This window comes from Ascidia mentula, chromosome 9, assembly GCF_947561715.1.
Source record: "Ascidia mentula chromosome 9, kaAscMent1.1, whole genome shotgun sequence".
In the NCBI taxonomy this organism is placed as follows: domain Eukaryota; kingdom Metazoa; phylum Chordata; class Ascidiacea; order Phlebobranchia; family Ascidiidae; genus Ascidia; species Ascidia mentula.
Window position 1 is genome coordinate 10022071 of NC_138574.1, and position 15947 is coordinate 10038017.

At 37.6% G+C, this 15947-nt stretch overlaps 3 protein-coding genes across 6 annotated transcripts; all 3 read right to left on the bottom strand.

The window, feature by feature from the left end:
* Nucleotides 1-202: 202 nt before the first annotated feature.
* LOC145913292 (uncharacterized) lies at nucleotides 203-4306 on the bottom strand. Of its 3 annotated transcripts, none has more exons than XM_083000899.1 (10): nucleotides 4144-4306; nucleotides 3795-3941; nucleotides 3236-3370; nucleotides 2824-2967; nucleotides 2366-2524; nucleotides 1906-2049; nucleotides 1364-1510; nucleotides 1062-1226; nucleotides 504-641; nucleotides 203-439 (listed from the first exon to the last, which is right to left on the bottom strand). In XM_083000899.1, exons 1-10 carry the CDS (start codon nucleotides 4199-4201, stop codon nucleotides 366-368), a joined length of 1311 nt encoding a protein of 436 aa, XP_082857025.1. In that variant the 5' UTR covers nucleotides 4202-4306; the 3' UTR covers nucleotides 203-365. The 3 variants fall into 3 exon arrangements, with proteins under 3 accessions (XP_082857025.1, XP_082857024.1, XP_082857023.1); XM_083000898.1 differs by having other exon boundaries at nucleotides 1074-1226; nucleotides 2824-3105; XM_083000897.1 differs by having other exon boundaries at nucleotides 2824-3105.
* A 1059-nt stretch (nucleotides 4307-5365) lies between these two features.
* Nucleotides 5366-9258, bottom strand: LOC145913293 (uncharacterized). The gene is made up of 11 exons (XM_083000900.1): nucleotides 9127-9258; nucleotides 8779-8910; nucleotides 8263-8400; nucleotides 7818-7949; nucleotides 7584-7730; nucleotides 7304-7462; nucleotides 7024-7167; nucleotides 6617-6757; nucleotides 6125-6268; nucleotides 5701-5838; nucleotides 5366-5636 (listed from the first exon to the last, which is right to left on the bottom strand). The coding sequence occupies exons 1-11, from the start codon at nucleotides 9188-9190 to the stop codon at nucleotides 5566-5568; spliced, it is 1410 nt and encodes a 469-aa protein (XP_082857026.1). The 5' UTR covers nucleotides 9191-9258; the 3' UTR covers nucleotides 5366-5565.
* A 1246-nt stretch (nucleotides 9259-10504) lies between these two features.
* Nucleotides 10505-15381, bottom strand: LOC145913291 (uncharacterized). 2 transcript variants are annotated; one of them, XM_083000895.1, is made up of 11 exons: nucleotides 15245-15381; nucleotides 14803-14967; nucleotides 14502-14672; nucleotides 14127-14252; nucleotides 13899-14057; nucleotides 13478-13636; nucleotides 12792-12965; nucleotides 12391-12537; nucleotides 12036-12188; nucleotides 11421-11558; nucleotides 10505-11334 (listed from the first exon to the last, which is right to left on the bottom strand). In XM_083000895.1, exons 1-11 carry the CDS (start codon nucleotides 15297-15299, stop codon nucleotides 10664-10666), a joined length of 2118 nt encoding a protein of 705 aa, XP_082857021.1. In that variant the 5' UTR covers nucleotides 15300-15381; the 3' UTR covers nucleotides 10505-10663. The 2 variants fall into 2 exon arrangements, with proteins under 2 accessions (XP_082857021.1, XP_082857022.1); XM_083000896.1 differs by having other exon boundaries at nucleotides 11219-11334; nucleotides 11400-11558.
* Nucleotides 15382-15947: the final 566 nt, after the last annotated feature.

Here is a 15947-nt window from a genome sequence, read left to right on the forward strand (position 1 = left end):
TCAACCTGATTCTCGCTAGAACAGCCAGTCACATTGTAAGCGCCTATATACGAAAAAGCAACAAGGAAGTGCATACTTTCATAAACGGTTTGAAAATACAAAGCTTAGTGTTTAGACTTTGCACCATGTTAACTGATTCTCTGTTCACCAAACACTTCATCAAAAAAACAAGCAAACGCACTTTGCATTTTCGTGTGTTTAATTCTCGTAAAAGTTAATGTTATTTACACATACAGTATATTCAAGCTTGCCCTATATTTGTTTGTCAGCGTGTCGAAAGTAGGGTTGATTTAAAAAAAGTACAGGTCATATTTCAAGAAAAGCATTGCTGTTTATCCAGACGTCACATCCTCAACAAATTGGTCCTAGGCCCAACGTGAAACTGTGACCACCAGTGCAATAATCAACGCTTGGAGAACGTTGAACTTGATGCTTGCACCTGCATCCGAAACACAGCATGCGTTACAAAGTAAATGTAGTGTTTTGAACTTATCAGCACTTACCTGAGTTACATCCATCAGTGTTGCAAGTCTGCTCGCAAACTTCTATTGCTATTCCGCCTGTAGTGGTTGTGTGGCAATTGTGTTTTTCCTTGGTCGACAAACATTCTCGAAGAACACTCGCAGATATGTAATTATCACCTTAATATAAATATTGTAACCTCCTTACCAAAATCCCGCCATGAGCAAAAGTAAAACCACCCGCGAACATAGTTTGAAGGTCTCATTGACTGGCATTTATTTTAAAACAGACAAGTTTTTGGTTTGTAAATAACAGAAGTGTTTGTGTTGTTGTTTAATTAGTAGAAATCTTATGCAATCGTTTAACTTTAAATACAATTTAGTAATCGAATGTGTGGCTTAACCATGCTGCTGACATTACGACAAAAATTTGCCTTCGCCAAATAAATCATTTTATAGAACCAGAAATTTTGTTGTATGTCAGAAACATGTGTCCAGATGGGTTTTACATAGACGTAAGAAATGAGAATTGATTCCCGTTGATGAAGAACTTTTATGTAAATTCAAACGGGCTTAACCACAATAAATAAATATGTATACCGTAAGTCTTACTGGTCCATTTGATTGTTTTGAGATAGCAGTATTCGTAATAAGGCCGGCTGCAATACTGAGCTTGGCTGGCTTTGATGTTGAAACACGAGTTGTCACGTAACGGTGTGTTTGGAGAATAAGTCTCATTACATTGGACACATCTGGGACGAGCGGCTAAAAGGAAAAGTTTGTGAAAACTAATTTCTTTATCACCGTTCAGTCAAATAAATATAAAATTAATTGTAATACAAGGAAAGCGCACATGTAAATCTTCGTAAACGTTAACAGTTTTATTAATCTAACTCTCTTACGCCATCCGGTGTTGCAATATGCTGTAGCGCAAGTTTCATGACATGAGATTTTCTTGAGTTGAGTTCCCGGGATATTGGTTTCCACGCATCCGGTTGAACGTACAGAAGTTGCTGCACATCCCCGTTCCTCGAAAATCTTTTTGTAAACTAAATAGACGTGATCATTACCGACCAACGACAAAGGGCATGGTCAGCCAATCTAAATGCATGGAGTTTCTTCATTTATAAAGTTACGTTTTTATATATGCCAGAAGAACAGATTATTAAGTTACAAGAGGAAGCCTTGTTGTATAACAGGCGAAACGTCGGAATAAAGTTACGTTTTTATATATGCCACAAGATTATTATGTTACAATATTCCTGGCAGCAACAAAAACATTATATTTCTTCATTTCGTTTCGTATGAATCTCGGATTCACGTCTGGGTTAATCAAACTACGTTCCTAACGTGTACCAAATAATTTCAAAGGAACTGTTAGTTCTGCAAACGTTATAAGTTATGAGAACAATGTGTAAGATACTTGAAAAGTTTAAAAAAATACCTAGCATGTTTCCGGCATTATCTTTCTTTATAAAGTAATCCACAGTGGCGTAACAGTATTTGGAGCCTGGCGAACATGGAGACATTGAACAGGATTCCCCATTATTGCATTGGGAGCAAACAAGCGGTGCTTTGGTCTCCGAAACTGTAACAATGTTACACTGTAAAATGTTTTCACAATAAAAATAAGTTCAAAAAATCTCAACGAAAAGAAGACTGTTCTTAAATCTTTAAAGTCTGTTTTGCAATCTTAAAAAAACAGTTTTAAAGCAGACATACAAGGTTTCCTGTGGTGAACAAATTATGAACATACAGTAATATGTAGTTGTATTACCGCGCAGCTTTTCAGTAAGTCCAGGTTACTAACATAGAAATATTATTACTTAAATTTTAAACATGGCAACGGCTTGTTTTGAAGTAGACGGTTGAGGCGAACAAATTATACGCTAGAATACCCTCACCCATTCCAGTATTACAGGCGTCGGTACCGCAAGTTTTCGAACATGTATAGAAAGTGTAGATTCCACGTAGAGCACTGTCGTTTGGAATGCCAAGTACACACGTATCGTATATAGTGCTGCTGCAACTTCGTGATATGAGACTGCGTACAACCTCCCCGTCTTGAACCACACATAACAAAAAAGTAAAAAGTGTTTTCAAACAGTTAATTAGATAAGCAATGTGGAGCCAATAATATGAATTGTGTATAAGCTACAGACCTTTTAGGTCGAAACAGTGGCCATCTGTCTGCAGCTTATACACAGTTAATTAGATGTTCATCATTCGTGTAGACACATTAGGTTTAACTCACAACCACCAAGCAACGTTTTACAGTTTTGTTTAGGAATAAATGCCATCGGTGTGACGGGTTTAAATAAATGGTTCGAGAAAATAATTACTATATTCATGACACTTCTACCTCTGTTAAGAAGCATTCCTTTCCTGACGACACAAAATCTTTCACTACTCGGACACTCGGTGGCGGTAGGGAGGTCGGTCTCGGACTTTGCACAGTTTGAATCCATTTCCTCGTTGCATTGAACGCACGTTCGTCCTTGCGTCCCTGAGTTGAAATCTAATACTGAAAAAGAGCAATCTAAACCCATATATCCGTTCTTGCATGCACACGTCCCAGTAATATAGTCACAGAAGCCTTGTCCTGCTCTGTAGTTGCAATTTGTTGAGCATTGTTTCATCATAACTGTGTGTACAAAGTAATGTCAATTACGCAGTGTCCCTTGCTGCCGAAACCAAGGGCCGCCCTTATGGTTGTTACAATTTACTGGACAGGTGTAGGATTGGGCACGTAGGGTTGCGCTAGCAATACGTACGTGTAGGAATAGTGTTGCAGCCTGCGGTATTGCAAGCGTAGTCGCACTGTGTACGGTTAGAGCTAATGGCACGGCATTTTGTCGAATTTGGCATGGTACTGTATTTGCACGAACGTTTTATTGATCTGGAAATCCCTGAAAATACAAAACCGGTGTTACCAGAAGTGTTGCGTAAAAAACATTGTTTACACAATAGCAATTGTAACTGAACACATTCTATCAACACCAGGCTAATTTCATTTATGTGTATGACAGTGCGACATAAGTTGTGATTAGGAGTGAAATGGCGTTCTTTGTTTTCTTTGAGACGTTTTTGATATGATAAAATGTAAAACAGCATACTTTTTTTGGCAAATCTAAACCTGATTCTTACTGACATGGAATTTAAAGCAAGCTCGTTATATATTGAAAATATTACGAAACAAGTTTATAGGAACAGAAAAGCTCAAGCTAATTTCAAGTAATCAACTCCAAGTATTTTGCACCCAAATTAATAGGAATTACAAATCGAGTGTTACATTAAATACAGATAGATATACACCAACCGTTCATTACCAACCTCCGTAAATATGGACTTGCGTGTTGCAGTATGTGGCACTAGAACAATGCCCTGTCATATTACTGGGTGAATCGTAACAAGGGGTATGCCGTGAGGGTTCTCCTTTGTAGAAATGTTCGTAACATTGCAGGCAATAATCAATCTGACCTGTGTTTAAAAAAGATTTGAAATGTGTAGCATTGGTTGGCTTTCAGCATTTTATTGTTGAACTTGTGGTTTGTAAAAAAATAAACGCCTTTTTATGTAAAAACGCTTTTAGTAAAGAAGTAGTACTTTGCATATAATGTCGGTGTAAAGTAATGAAAAAACACCAGTTTTGGAAGTCTATATTTAGTTGCTAATATCTTACCCGCTGCGTTTCGAAATATCACAATGAGAACGAGAAATTGAAGACTGTATGAAAACATCCTATATGAACTGCTCTGTTTTTATATTTAAACAACTTCAGAAACAATAAGTTTTAGAAAAATCTGACACCGTTTATATAAGTATGTACTTCCTTGTTGCTTTCGTATATTGGCGCTCACAGTATGACTGGCTGCTCCAGCGAGATTCAGGTCCATTAATTTTCCTTAACTTGTGGTGGTTATTTATCAAACCCGCAGCACTTCCTTGTTTCAAATTCAAATTTCGACTGCAACACAGGTGTCCTGTGTCGGGTAACCAAACGCACTAACGTTGTCTGCAACAACTAAGAATACGGCATCCTTTAGGAGTATTTGATTACTTCGCTTTTCTAAATATTTCCTTTACTACTTTCCCCGTTGTCCTTGGCTATGAAATTAGAAACATTATGTACACAAATCTGAGAACCGACCTCCCAAAAGAACATTGCACCCGTTGCTTTGAGTGAGCAAAGCTTTAACTGTTATTTAATTAGTCAGTGGAAGTAATTATGCCACGCAATATCGTGGACATTAGTGGGGAAATTGAAACAAGAGGTGTGTCGAGAAGGCTTCCAGGTGAATATCCGCGTAGCACTGATTGTTAATGAATTACCCTTTATTTAAAGAAGGCCGAAATTTATGATTTATTGCTGTGATTGTAAAAACAATTAATAACTCACAAATATAAGCTACATAATCTAAAGGTTTTGATAATATGACGTGAACAGGACACTTTAAAATTGCATCAGTATCTAGTACACAACCAACATCAAACAAAATTAAGATATAAACGCCTAGTTGTGGTACTTCGTAATACCACAAGGAGAAAAAGGAAATGAAAATTGTACAGATACAATCTATCAACTTCACTGACAATTCTCTTATCTGTCTGTGATAGAAAGAGATTGTAAACTTCCTTGTTACTTTTGCACATCGGCAATGATCACGTGACAATTTGCTACTTTTTTGTGAACATGATAAGACCAGTAATATTTCATGCAATGGCATGATAGGCAGGATCGCCCCAACATGACAAAACCACTCAAATTTTTCCTATATAGATGTGTCAGAGTGAGTGAGTTGCCTTTGAATATCAACATAACCTAATATAAACCCACAATGCATCTTGTTAACTGATTCTCAGTACACAAAAGAAGCAAGCAAACGCACATTATATTTGCGTGTGTTTAATTTTCATAACTGCATAAATAGGAATTTTATGTACATATAGAGTATAATCAAGCATGCCCTATGTTCGATTGTGAGCATGTGTCTAAATTTTAGCGGAGGTGAACAATTTAAAAAACACATGTCATGTTATAAGAAATGCATTAGTATCGTGGGGATGCTGTGTATCCAGACGTCACATCCTCAACAAATTGGTCCTAGGCCCAACGTGAAACTGTCACCAGTGCAATAATAAACGCTTGGAGAACGTTGAACTTGATGCTTGCACCTGCATCCGAAACACAGCATGCGTTACAAAGTAAATATAGTGTTTTGAACTTATCAACACTTACCTGAGTTACATCCATCAGTGGTGCAAGTCTTTTCACAAACTTCTATAGTAATCCCACCAGTAGTGGTTGTGTTGCAATTGTGTTCTTTCTTGATTGAAGTGCAACCACGAGCTACCTTAATGGACGTGCCGTGTTCACCTGAAGAATACAGTGTATGACGTTGTTGTAAGGCAATTATAAAATTGTCAAAATAAATCATAAAATATTATGTGGCTAAAATGTATTTTAACGTTCTTTACGTTAAAAGTCTTGAGGATATTAGGTCCGTTGGCAATGTACAAAAGCAAAGACAATTGATATTTTCTTATCATGTAATCATGAATACATATGATCTTATGTACGAAGTTGCATGGGTTACGGAAGTGAGTTGGACCATTCATTTCAACAGACTTCCGTTTCTTTGTAGGCATCAAAAGTTACTTACTGGTTGCTTTGGTTGTCTTTAAATAACAGTACTCCTCGTCGAGGTTGCAAGACTCAGCAAAGAAGGAACCGAAACAATTGACTGAACTCACTGACGTGTCCTTGGTGTAAATTCCGGTACATTTGACACATTTTAGACGTTCAGCTGGAAGACAAAAGCTTCTCTAAAACCAACTTTTGGTATCAAGGTCTCCGAACGAAAAGAAATTGACAAATTTTGTATTTACAGAAACTGATAATCGAGTTTCAATATAGGCAATATCGAGTTTTCCATGATGTATAATAAACCAGCAGACTTTAATTTGAAATGTTCTGTTAAAATTCCTATCCTAAATTGGTGTCGATGATATAGAGATAAATGTCGAATCGAGGGCTATATGTTCTGAAAAAATTAAGAAACCAGTAAATGAGACTGATTTGTGAATTCATGTTTGATAGACACTGGTTTTAAACCGACGGAAATATAATTCGGCAAGCTATCCCGCTCTCTTACGCCCCCAGGTGTTGCAGTTTGTCGTTGTGCAGGTTGCGTGGCACGACACAGCCTTCAGATCGAATTTTGAAATCTTGGTTTCCGAGCATCCAGGAAATAGTAAATGTGATGCACACCCTCGTTGCACGCTTGTACTGTACTCTAAAACACCGCGTAGCACGTTGTTTGAACAAGTTACGCACTAATAATTAAGTTTAATTTTTTCAGAAATTAAGCCATACGTTAATAGAAAGAAAGTTTGAAAATGAAAAATTCCAATTGATATTGATCAATCATGCGTTAACTAGAATTCCTAGAAGCGTCCTTGGCGTCACAGTATAGGAATGAAAAGTATATTACCAAACTAAACTGCACCTATTTCGTACAGCAAACCAGCAAGCTCAAATAGTAAACTATAAATAACATACTTTTTGCGTTCCCGTCACTATCGTTGCCCGCAAAGTAGCCTACGGTTGCGTAGCAGTATTTGGATCCTGCCGGACACTGAGATTTTACACAGGGTTCGCCATTCTTGCACTGGGAGCAGTGGAGAGGTAGTTTGGTTTCCGAAACTGTGACAAAACAATATTCAGAGAAAGGCGAAAGACATTACTCGTACTTGCGCATCACTCAATATTTTTTTGCGAAATTGCAATGTGGCATGTTAAAATAGTAAGTATGTTAATCATCAACCTTAATGTAGCTCACCCATTCCAGTGTTACAGCCGTCGCTACTGCAAGTTCCCGAACATGTATAGGAAGTGTAGATTCCACGTAGAGCTTTATCGGTCGGATCACTAAGTACGCACTTGTCGTACACAGTGCTGCTGCAACCTCTAGATATAAGACTGCGCACAATCCCCCTTTCTTTAAACAAATTAAACAAACCATCATGAGATTGGGTGCAGAAAATTTTCTCAATTATAACAGTGTTGCCGTATCTACTCTTGTTCGACTGAAAAGTAAATCGATTGTACAACAGTAGTACCTTTTGTCAATAGCATTCCTTGTCTAATCACACAATACTTCTCATTGTTCTGACACTCTGTGGCATTAGGAAGCAGTCGGCCGGACTGGGCACAGTTTGAATCTATTTCTTGTGTACACTGGACACAAGACCGTCTTCGGTTTGTCACTATAGTTTTGCATAAAAAAATCCGTTTTATTGTGAGCTGTCCAGAAAGCAAATATACAAAAGTCTACAGCAGAGTTTTTATTGTACCTTGCGTGGTTGTGATCCTATTGGAGCAGTTTCTTCCAGTCCATCCTTCGTTGCATACGCAGTAACCGCTGACGTAGTTGCAAACACCCCCGTTTGGATAGTTGCAGTTTGATGTACAGCGTTTCATCAAAACTGTGCACAAAACAATATCACAAGCGTTGTCGTAGAAAACTAATAGGCGCAAAAATTTACTTGTTCCTAATGTTTTACTTAAAAAGCTAATAATAAACACTTGCGAAGAAATACAGCGCGTATATTTTAGGCCAGAAGAGCAGTACATTTTTAAATTGCAATATGCCTGGCAGTGACAGGAATTTCATAAACATTTTGTTGTAAAACAATTTTGTTGTTATTAATTCTTCCTCGGGCAAGGAAGAAGTAACATACCCGCACTTCCAGCCACGACTTTTACGTTAAAACTTGCCAAAATACAGTTCATACGTACGTGTGGGGTGTACATTGCAGTCTGTAGTATTGCAAGTGTAGCTGCAATTAATAGTGGTTTCGTCAATGACATGACATTTTGATGAGTCTGGCACGGAATTGGATTGCGGGCACCCACGCGTCAACGTTGTGGTCACACCTGAAGAAAGCATTGGCTGTAAACAACATTTGGGCCAACAGTCGTAGCGAATTAGTCAAAGAAAGGAAATTAACCCGAAACAGAACACAACGTACATGACCATTAAACAACTAAATGCCCGGACTATACTAACGTGTATTTATTGGTGTGTTGAGAAAGATTGAATTAGGAGAGTAGATACGTTGCGAGGGGAGAACTTCTGGTTATGATTACGTTTATGTGCGTAAATGTATTAAAAACATGACTTCCGTGTCCTTTAAACACATCTTTTTCATACTTTTAAACCAGATACTAAAAAACATATCGTACTTTGAAGTACCAAAATTTTTGCACTGATTACAAATTTTGTGCATGTTACTGTTTGGGCGTGGCTTTTACCTTTTTCAAGGCGAAGAGATGTCTCACAGTAGTTTTTCGAACATGTATTGTCGGTTGCATTACCAGGAGCATTGTAACAAACGGTGTATTCCTGTGGATACTTTGCAGAGCACTCCTTGCAAGTTATCTGAGCTAAGAACAAAAAACACCTCTGCAACAGTTGTACAAATAAGGTATATCAATTGATCGCTTCACTGTGGAGTATTACGCAATATAGCAGATAACTTTTTAAATATTCATCTGAAACCTGCTTGTAAGGAACAAAATAGGCCCAACAAACCTTTTTCATAACCTTTGAAATAGTGTCTGAATAAGTTTAATTGATCAAAGCTATCCGACGTAACTTACCTACTGCGTTTCGAAGTACCACAATAAGAAACAGGGCGATCGTCAAAAGAAATGTCTTTGTCATGTTGAACACAGCAACTTTCCGGTGTTTCTGCAAGCTCTGATGTGTGTATGGCTGCCAAAATCCTTTTATTGTCGAAGTTCATTAAAGTTTGTTATAATTTTTCATGACTAATACTTTTTTGTAAACACGAAACCACCTACAATTTCCCTATGCAGAGAGACATGGAAATGAATCAACTGAAAAACTGAAAACACAGCCTCAAAAGACCCACAATGCACCAAGTTGACTTGCAGTCTGCAAACAAAAACTGTTTATGTTTAGAAGCAAACGCGCATCACGAATGTCGAAACTTCATTCAGTCTAATTGAATGCATATACGCAAGTATAATCAAGTACTGTTTTTAAAATATGACATTGTAAATATTGTAGCTAATTTTTTGATTACGAAAATGAATAGACTTTGACAAATAGACCTTGAATGGCATTGAACTTGAAGCTTAAACCTGCATGCGAAGCGCAATATGCGTGTCAGACTTGGACCTTGCCTTCTTATGGGGTTACATCCGTCCAATATAAGCATCTGTTAAATATCCAGCAAGGCGTGCGAACACTGGGCCATAAAATTTACATACATGATTCTGAAACGCGACCTTTAAAAACCCATTGCACTTCACATTTACTGATCGTTTGTACACGAAAAGCAGACAAACATACATCAACGACCGTATAAAGTCGTAACTTCACTGAGAGTCATTTTATACACACAACGTATGCACTGTTTCGGTAACTTTGACACATTTAGAAACATTGTTACGAAAGATACGTGCAACCTTTATTGTGGCGACAGAAATAAGGGCAAAACTCCAAATATCTGGTTAACTGACATATAATTGTTTGACCTCAAATTTGTATGAGCTCTAATTATCACTTATTGGAGTTGCATCCGTCACTGTTTCAAGTTTCCTCGCAAACTTCTACTGTTGTTACGCCAGCATTAGTTGCGCACTTGTGTTTTTGCTTGGTCAGAGAACGGCCACGGGTGTCGGTTAAAAATGTGTTATAGTCACCTAAAAATATTTTTGTGATCTCAAGGGAGCCATTTTAATTTGAGGGAAACACCAAAAAAAATATTGTTGGCGTTCAGACATGTAGATCAAAAGAAACTGGTCGTAATATTTACACACACGATTTTAATTCAGTTTTAATTGTTTTCCTTTGTCGTCTTTTTTGTACGAAAGAATCACTATTTGGTTATAGTACCTGTAAACATTGTTGCTTTAAGTTACCTTGCACTTTATAATCATCTGTAGAGACCATTCACAAATCGCTTATCATGTGACATATTTACTTTAAGTTCGACGATCGTGATGATACAATAATGTTATAATTTCTATGGGATACAAAAAGTCCCATAGAAATTATAAACAAATCTGATAGTTTGAGGCATTCACGGCAAAACTTTTTGAGAGGTTATTTGCACACAAAAAATAGGAATATATACAAGGTTTCCACGAACGGATAGGAAGAACAGGATTACATAATACAAGAAAAATATAATACAAACATCCAAAGGGAGTAAGCAGGAAAACTTGCGACATTAAAAAATTCACAACCAGATGTACCTCGAGCTCCCGGTTGACCAGTTGCACTCAATGTTACTTGAGCAAAGGCAGTTCCGTTAACGCTGGCACCTGTTGGGCCGGTTGAGTTAGGGTTTGAACTTAAGAATTCGACCGTGGGAGTCGTTGGTGTAGTTTTGACCCAACTGATAAAGGGGTGAGTCAGTGAAGTTGTACCCTTGGAAACCTCGCCTGATGTTGTTTTGGACGTTTTAGACGAGGTAGGGCTGGATGTTGTGGCAGTATTAACCCCAATGCTGGTGGAAGTTGTCAATGAACTCACAGAAGGGTTTGTGGTAATTTTTGTTGTGCTGTTAATAGCATCGGTAGCTGTGCCCAAACCAACACCGGTTTTGGTTGTCGATAAGGAACCTGCAACCGATGTCGTTGGACTGAGAGCGGTGTTAGGGGTAGTGGTTAACATACTGTCAACATTAGTAGTTGACGAACTTTGGACAACCGTTGTTGATCTACTAGAAGTAGAAGAAGATGGTGTGGCGGCTGACGTTGTTGTTGTTGTTAAAATGTCTGTATGATTCTTGTATGAAGCAGAGTAGTTTGAAATGATTCTATAATCGTTCTCAACTGCAAAGTAATTACAAATAAGTTTACTATGTTTATATAGTCCTCACAATACCAACGGGTAGTACCATGTTAAAGGGTGACCTCACCGGAGTTGCATCTGTCGGCGGAACAGGTGCGGAAGTAGTGCTTTGTGGTAACCGGACCAGTCACCACTGTTTTGGTTGTGTTTTGAGGAGCTGACGAACAGGCACGGAAGACTTTGACGTAGAAATTCTCGGGTGCTCCTGAAGTAAATGTGTCTCTTATAGCGGCAAAAATATTTTTGGTATTTCTCTGAAGTAGCTCTGATTGTCTGATGTTAAAATCTTTTGCACAGATATTGTGACAAAAAAACTAAAAATTGATTTAAAATGTTGGTTTGTTTGATCGATAAAAACTATTTATTTACAAATATTGTGTTTCTTTTGCTCCCAGGGATATTGTAATTAAATTAATCTGTTCCTCTGGCACAATTAAACGTATTCTCTGAATTATCGACGTTTCGCCATCATTTAACTAGGACACCTACAGGTGCCTGGGCTTCATCAGGTTTCATAGGGTATTGTTGACATTAGTATCAGAGGAACACAATAATTTAAACATTTATTCTCGATTAAATCAGCGTAAAATTACAAGATTTCCATGACAACGTTTCAAATGTCGAATATATAACATCAAAGGTGTGATTTTGCTTTTTTCGTTTTCGGTCATAACACGCATACCTGCCACTTCCGTGGTGTAAATGTTCGTAGAGCAAATTTCTGTTGGGCTTGAGCAAACCTGGGGTACCAAGGTTTGAGTGTGGAAGCAACTTTCGGCATTCGAAAAGGTCACGCTAAACGACCCAGTGCATTGGATACACTTGGGTTTATTGGCTGAAATTAAAAAAATGTTGCTGTATCAAACAGTTTATAACAGGAAATTTTATCATACATTATGACATTTTTATAATATTCGGTTGCATCGTACACCGTTGCATTGCACACGTTTTTTTAGAGTTTTAATGTGGTAGCTTGTTAGAAACTTTCATATTATCCCCTAACTTGCAAGAGAAAATTGCGCATTTAAATTACTCACGCCATCTGTCGTTGCATCCATTAGTTTGACAATTTTCGAAACAGGAAACTTTTCTTAAATTTGTTCCAACGACACTGGTATTGGTGCAAACTGTCGGCTTCTTTTCGTGACCAGAGCAACCTCGTTCCAATTTTACTAAGCTGTAACCTGCGCACGAGATTTTTACCAAACATTATATGTTTGAAATCGTAACTTTGTTGTTTAAAAATTAAGAAAAAAATCATTGTTTTTGTAAAGCCAAATTAAGCGCTCAAAGTTAACACTTCGTGCAAGAGGTAATGGAGAAAAAGGTATTGCAAAAATTGTTTTCTTGCCCTATGCAATGAAGTTCCATTGTAAAAAACAGCCATATTGGACAAGTTTCTTGTCGTCTTCAACTAACTTTTTTGTCATACACTCACTTGTCACTTGTCCCTGATCACCCCACTCAGCAAAATACTCTACATCAGAATAGCAGTAATTCGAACCCACGGGGCATGCTGTTTCCCTGGTATTGATGCACGAACCCTTGCCGTTTGGGTCTTTGCATTGCACACAACGCAACCTAGACGCTGCCTCCATCTCTGTGACTGCCGCTGTTGAATAAGTTATAACGTATAGTAATGGAGCATAGGCCTATTGTTAGTATGTGTTAAGTTGAAATTTTTCTACAGGAAAAATATCCCATCAAAACTGACAACAAAAAATTTTCCACTGAACTTCGAGTAATTGTTGTAGCAAATATATCAGGAAAGATATTGTTTAACATTTTAGCAAACATGTTTTTAGGAAACAAGTTGGAGTTTGTAAGCCGAAACGTCATTTACATTTATATCTTTTTTGCATTAAGGTCATTTACTACTCCTGTACTTTTGCCAAATGTTTCAAGTTATAAAATAAACATTTCATAAAAACGCAATAATGTTTCATGCAATGGCATGATTGGCAAGATCGCACCACTGCGCAAGTCCTTTTAAATATTTAGATATTTTTTGGTTTAGTCAATGCTGGTTCTATTTAAAAATTTCACATGTTTTTGTACATGAAGCATTGGGACCAAAACAGCTCAGTAAAACACAAAAGAGTTAAAACCTTCCAATATACTTACGTATGTGCGAGTTGCAGTTGTCAGAGCTACAAACGTCCACGCAAGAATACGCCTTGTGACCGTATATAAGGTCATCGGCTGATCCTTGTACCGTGCAGTATCCACTGCTGTAATACGGAGTGCACCCACGCACCACCACCGTGCTCAGAAATGTTCCATCTAAGGCAATGTTGCTTAATATGTATACGTAGGCTATCACATGATGTTATGTGGGAAAACAGAGTGGTTTTTACTTGAAAATTAGCTTATAGGTTAGAATTTGCGCTTTTCTGACTAATCACCACCAAGACTTTGGCTTGAAAATTACAATGGCCATTGGCAGTTGGCTTGAAAATTACAATGGCCATTGGATACATAAGTATTTGTCAGAAATCGTGAAGCATAACTCAAGTGATGTAAAATAGTGCTTCTAATTACTTACTAGAATTTAAAGTAATGGTTTTGAACACAAAGCAATGGTCGTAGGAATTAAGACACTCTGAACCAACCGGCAGGGAACCGGATGTACCTCCACAGTTGCTGTCAATTTCTCCACTACACTGAATGCAGCGAAGTTTCGATCCTCTGACCATAGGCGCCACTAAAAAGTTTTCAAAAAAACAGTCTGTAATATTTCTGAAGATTTTGTTTTATTTGTAAGGTAGCCTACCTTGGGCCTGCATGGAACAGTTGCTTCCAGTGAAACCGTCGTTACACACGCATTTTCCCGTCAAATAATCGCAATATCCTTGTAAAAGATCCTGACTACAATTGGAGGAACATTGTTTGAGATTCACTGAAATAAAAAAATACTTTTAGACAATGCAGGAAATTCAACGGGATTTTTCAAGCTGAACTCTGTTGAACATCAGATTGTTGTAAAAAAAGATAAAACGTGTTTTAAATCGGTGAATCTTTCGTACAATTCACACCCGATAATTGCAACACTTGCTGTGGACTGTGTCCTGATGAATGGCGAATCATTAACAAGTTTAGGTACTCGAGGGCAAAAATATTCCAAATTAAGCATAGGTGAACGGCTTACTTGTCAAATGTGAGTTGCAGTTATCTGTTTCGCACGGGTAGTAGCATTTAACTTGCTTTCGACTTCCACTTGTAGTTTGGACGCACTTGGCAGCAGTGGGTACCCCGGTGACAGTGTCATCGTAATCATGCGACGTAGTAACACAACCCCGACTGACTCTAACTGACGTCCCTAAAAAGAAAAATGAATATCATGTAAGTTTAAACGTATAAGGCTGTTCATTTTAATATACTGTTTTAGCTACCTGTACAAAATGGGCACAATGGTAAAGAATAAATGAAAAAAGGCTAAGGTATCTTACCTTCTTGAATTGTGAATTCTGTTCTACAGTACCAGGAATGATATACAGTGTTGGCAGGACAACTTGTCGTAGGCACCTGCGACATATCGTCGTAGCATGGTTCGTGTCTGTAGGGTTCGCCTCTGTAGTAAGTTCCAGTACATGTTCTGCAACTCAGACTGTTCACTGCACAAAAACGTATGCGTGTATAAGTTACATTTCAAAAAGTTGATGAATTTTTGATAACTAATGTTTTTTATGCGTAGACTATATCTAAATTAAGTCATTTGCCAATTGCAGAAGGCGACTAAATTAATGTCTTTTTAATTTATTTTTGTTACCATAAGACGTCAGTTCCGTCCACAAAATACATTATTTTGAATTAACAAAGTACAGAAGCCTACAGCATTTTTATAGTCTACATTAAACTAGTAGGCTATAGTGTATATATACACTAACTTACCCATATTTGTTTCCACAACCAGCAGCAAAATTACTCCGTACATTAAAACTGACATCCTTTCCACACTTACAGGTAGGCTATAGGTTATCACTGTAGCTTTGCCTGCAAAAGTAAAACACTCTACAGATCAAAAGCTATTATAATCGGAACAGCATCACACATTCTAAGTTACGGGTTGACTCACAATGTTTGTTGTATTTTGTGCGTCACATGCCCATACCTGCAATTGCTTCAACGCTTCTTAATTAGCTGTCGGTGGGTGTAAAATGAGTAACAGGAAATGTTGGCGAAATGACTGGATATGCTTGGCTAACGCATTGTTTAGTGATAACATTTCTTGTTTATCCCCCACGGAAAGGTTAACCTTTAGTTTTGCAATTCCTGTTTTGTTCCGTAGCTTGTCATTATTTTCTTTCAGTCCTAGTGCTTTCATTTTCGCCTTAGGTGTTACCTAAGATTGCGTATTGGTTTGTCAGAAACGCGCATTGCGCTTCGGTTACGTTACTATAGGCTATACACGAGCAAATTTAAAATATGCGAAGGATTTAATTTTTCAATCAAATGAAAATATATTAATCACTTTAAAAGATATAGTCTTCACAACCAGTAATATTTTTAACTTCAAAAATAAGTATAATAAAATCTGCACTACTGCTTTCGTGTTTTAAAAAGAACACAAGGTCTTCTGCTGTAACTGTTGATC

Coding starts and splice junctions, on each gene's coding strand:
- LOC145913291 (XM_083000895.1), bottom strand. CDS start 15,299: ATGTCAGTTTTAATGTACGGAGTAATTTTGCTGCTGGTTGTGGAAACA. Junction 14,968..15,244: donor GGTTGTGGAAACAAATATGG/GTAAGTTAGTGT, acceptor GTTTTTGTGCAG/TGAACAGTCTGAGTTGCAGA. Junction 13,637..13,898: donor AACCATTACTTTAAATTCTA/GTAAGTAATTAG, acceptor ACATTGCCTTAG/ATGGAACATTTCTGAGCACG.
- LOC145913293 (XM_083000900.1), bottom strand. CDS start 9,190: ATGACAAAGACATTTCTTTTGACGATCGCCCTGTTTCTTATTGTGGTA. Junction 8,911..9,126: donor GGTACTTCGAAACGCAGTAG/GTAAGTTACGTC, acceptor TTTTGTTCTTAG/CTCAGATAACTTGCAAGGAG. Junction 7,463..7,583: donor AGGAATGCTATTGACAAAAG/GTACTACTGTTG, acceptor ATTTGTTTAAAG/AAAGGGGGATTGTGCGCAGT.
- LOC145913292 (XM_083000897.1), bottom strand. CDS start 4,201: ATGTTTTCATACAGTCTTCAATTTCTCGTTCTCATTGTGATATTTCGA. Junction 3,371..3,794: donor GCAAGTCCATATTTACGGAG/GTTGGTAATGAA, acceptor TTGTATTTTCAG/GGATTTCCAGATCAATAAAA. Junction 642..1,061: donor ATGGACCAGTAAGACTTACG/GTATACATATTT, acceptor ATTTATATTAAG/GTGATAATTACATATCTGCG.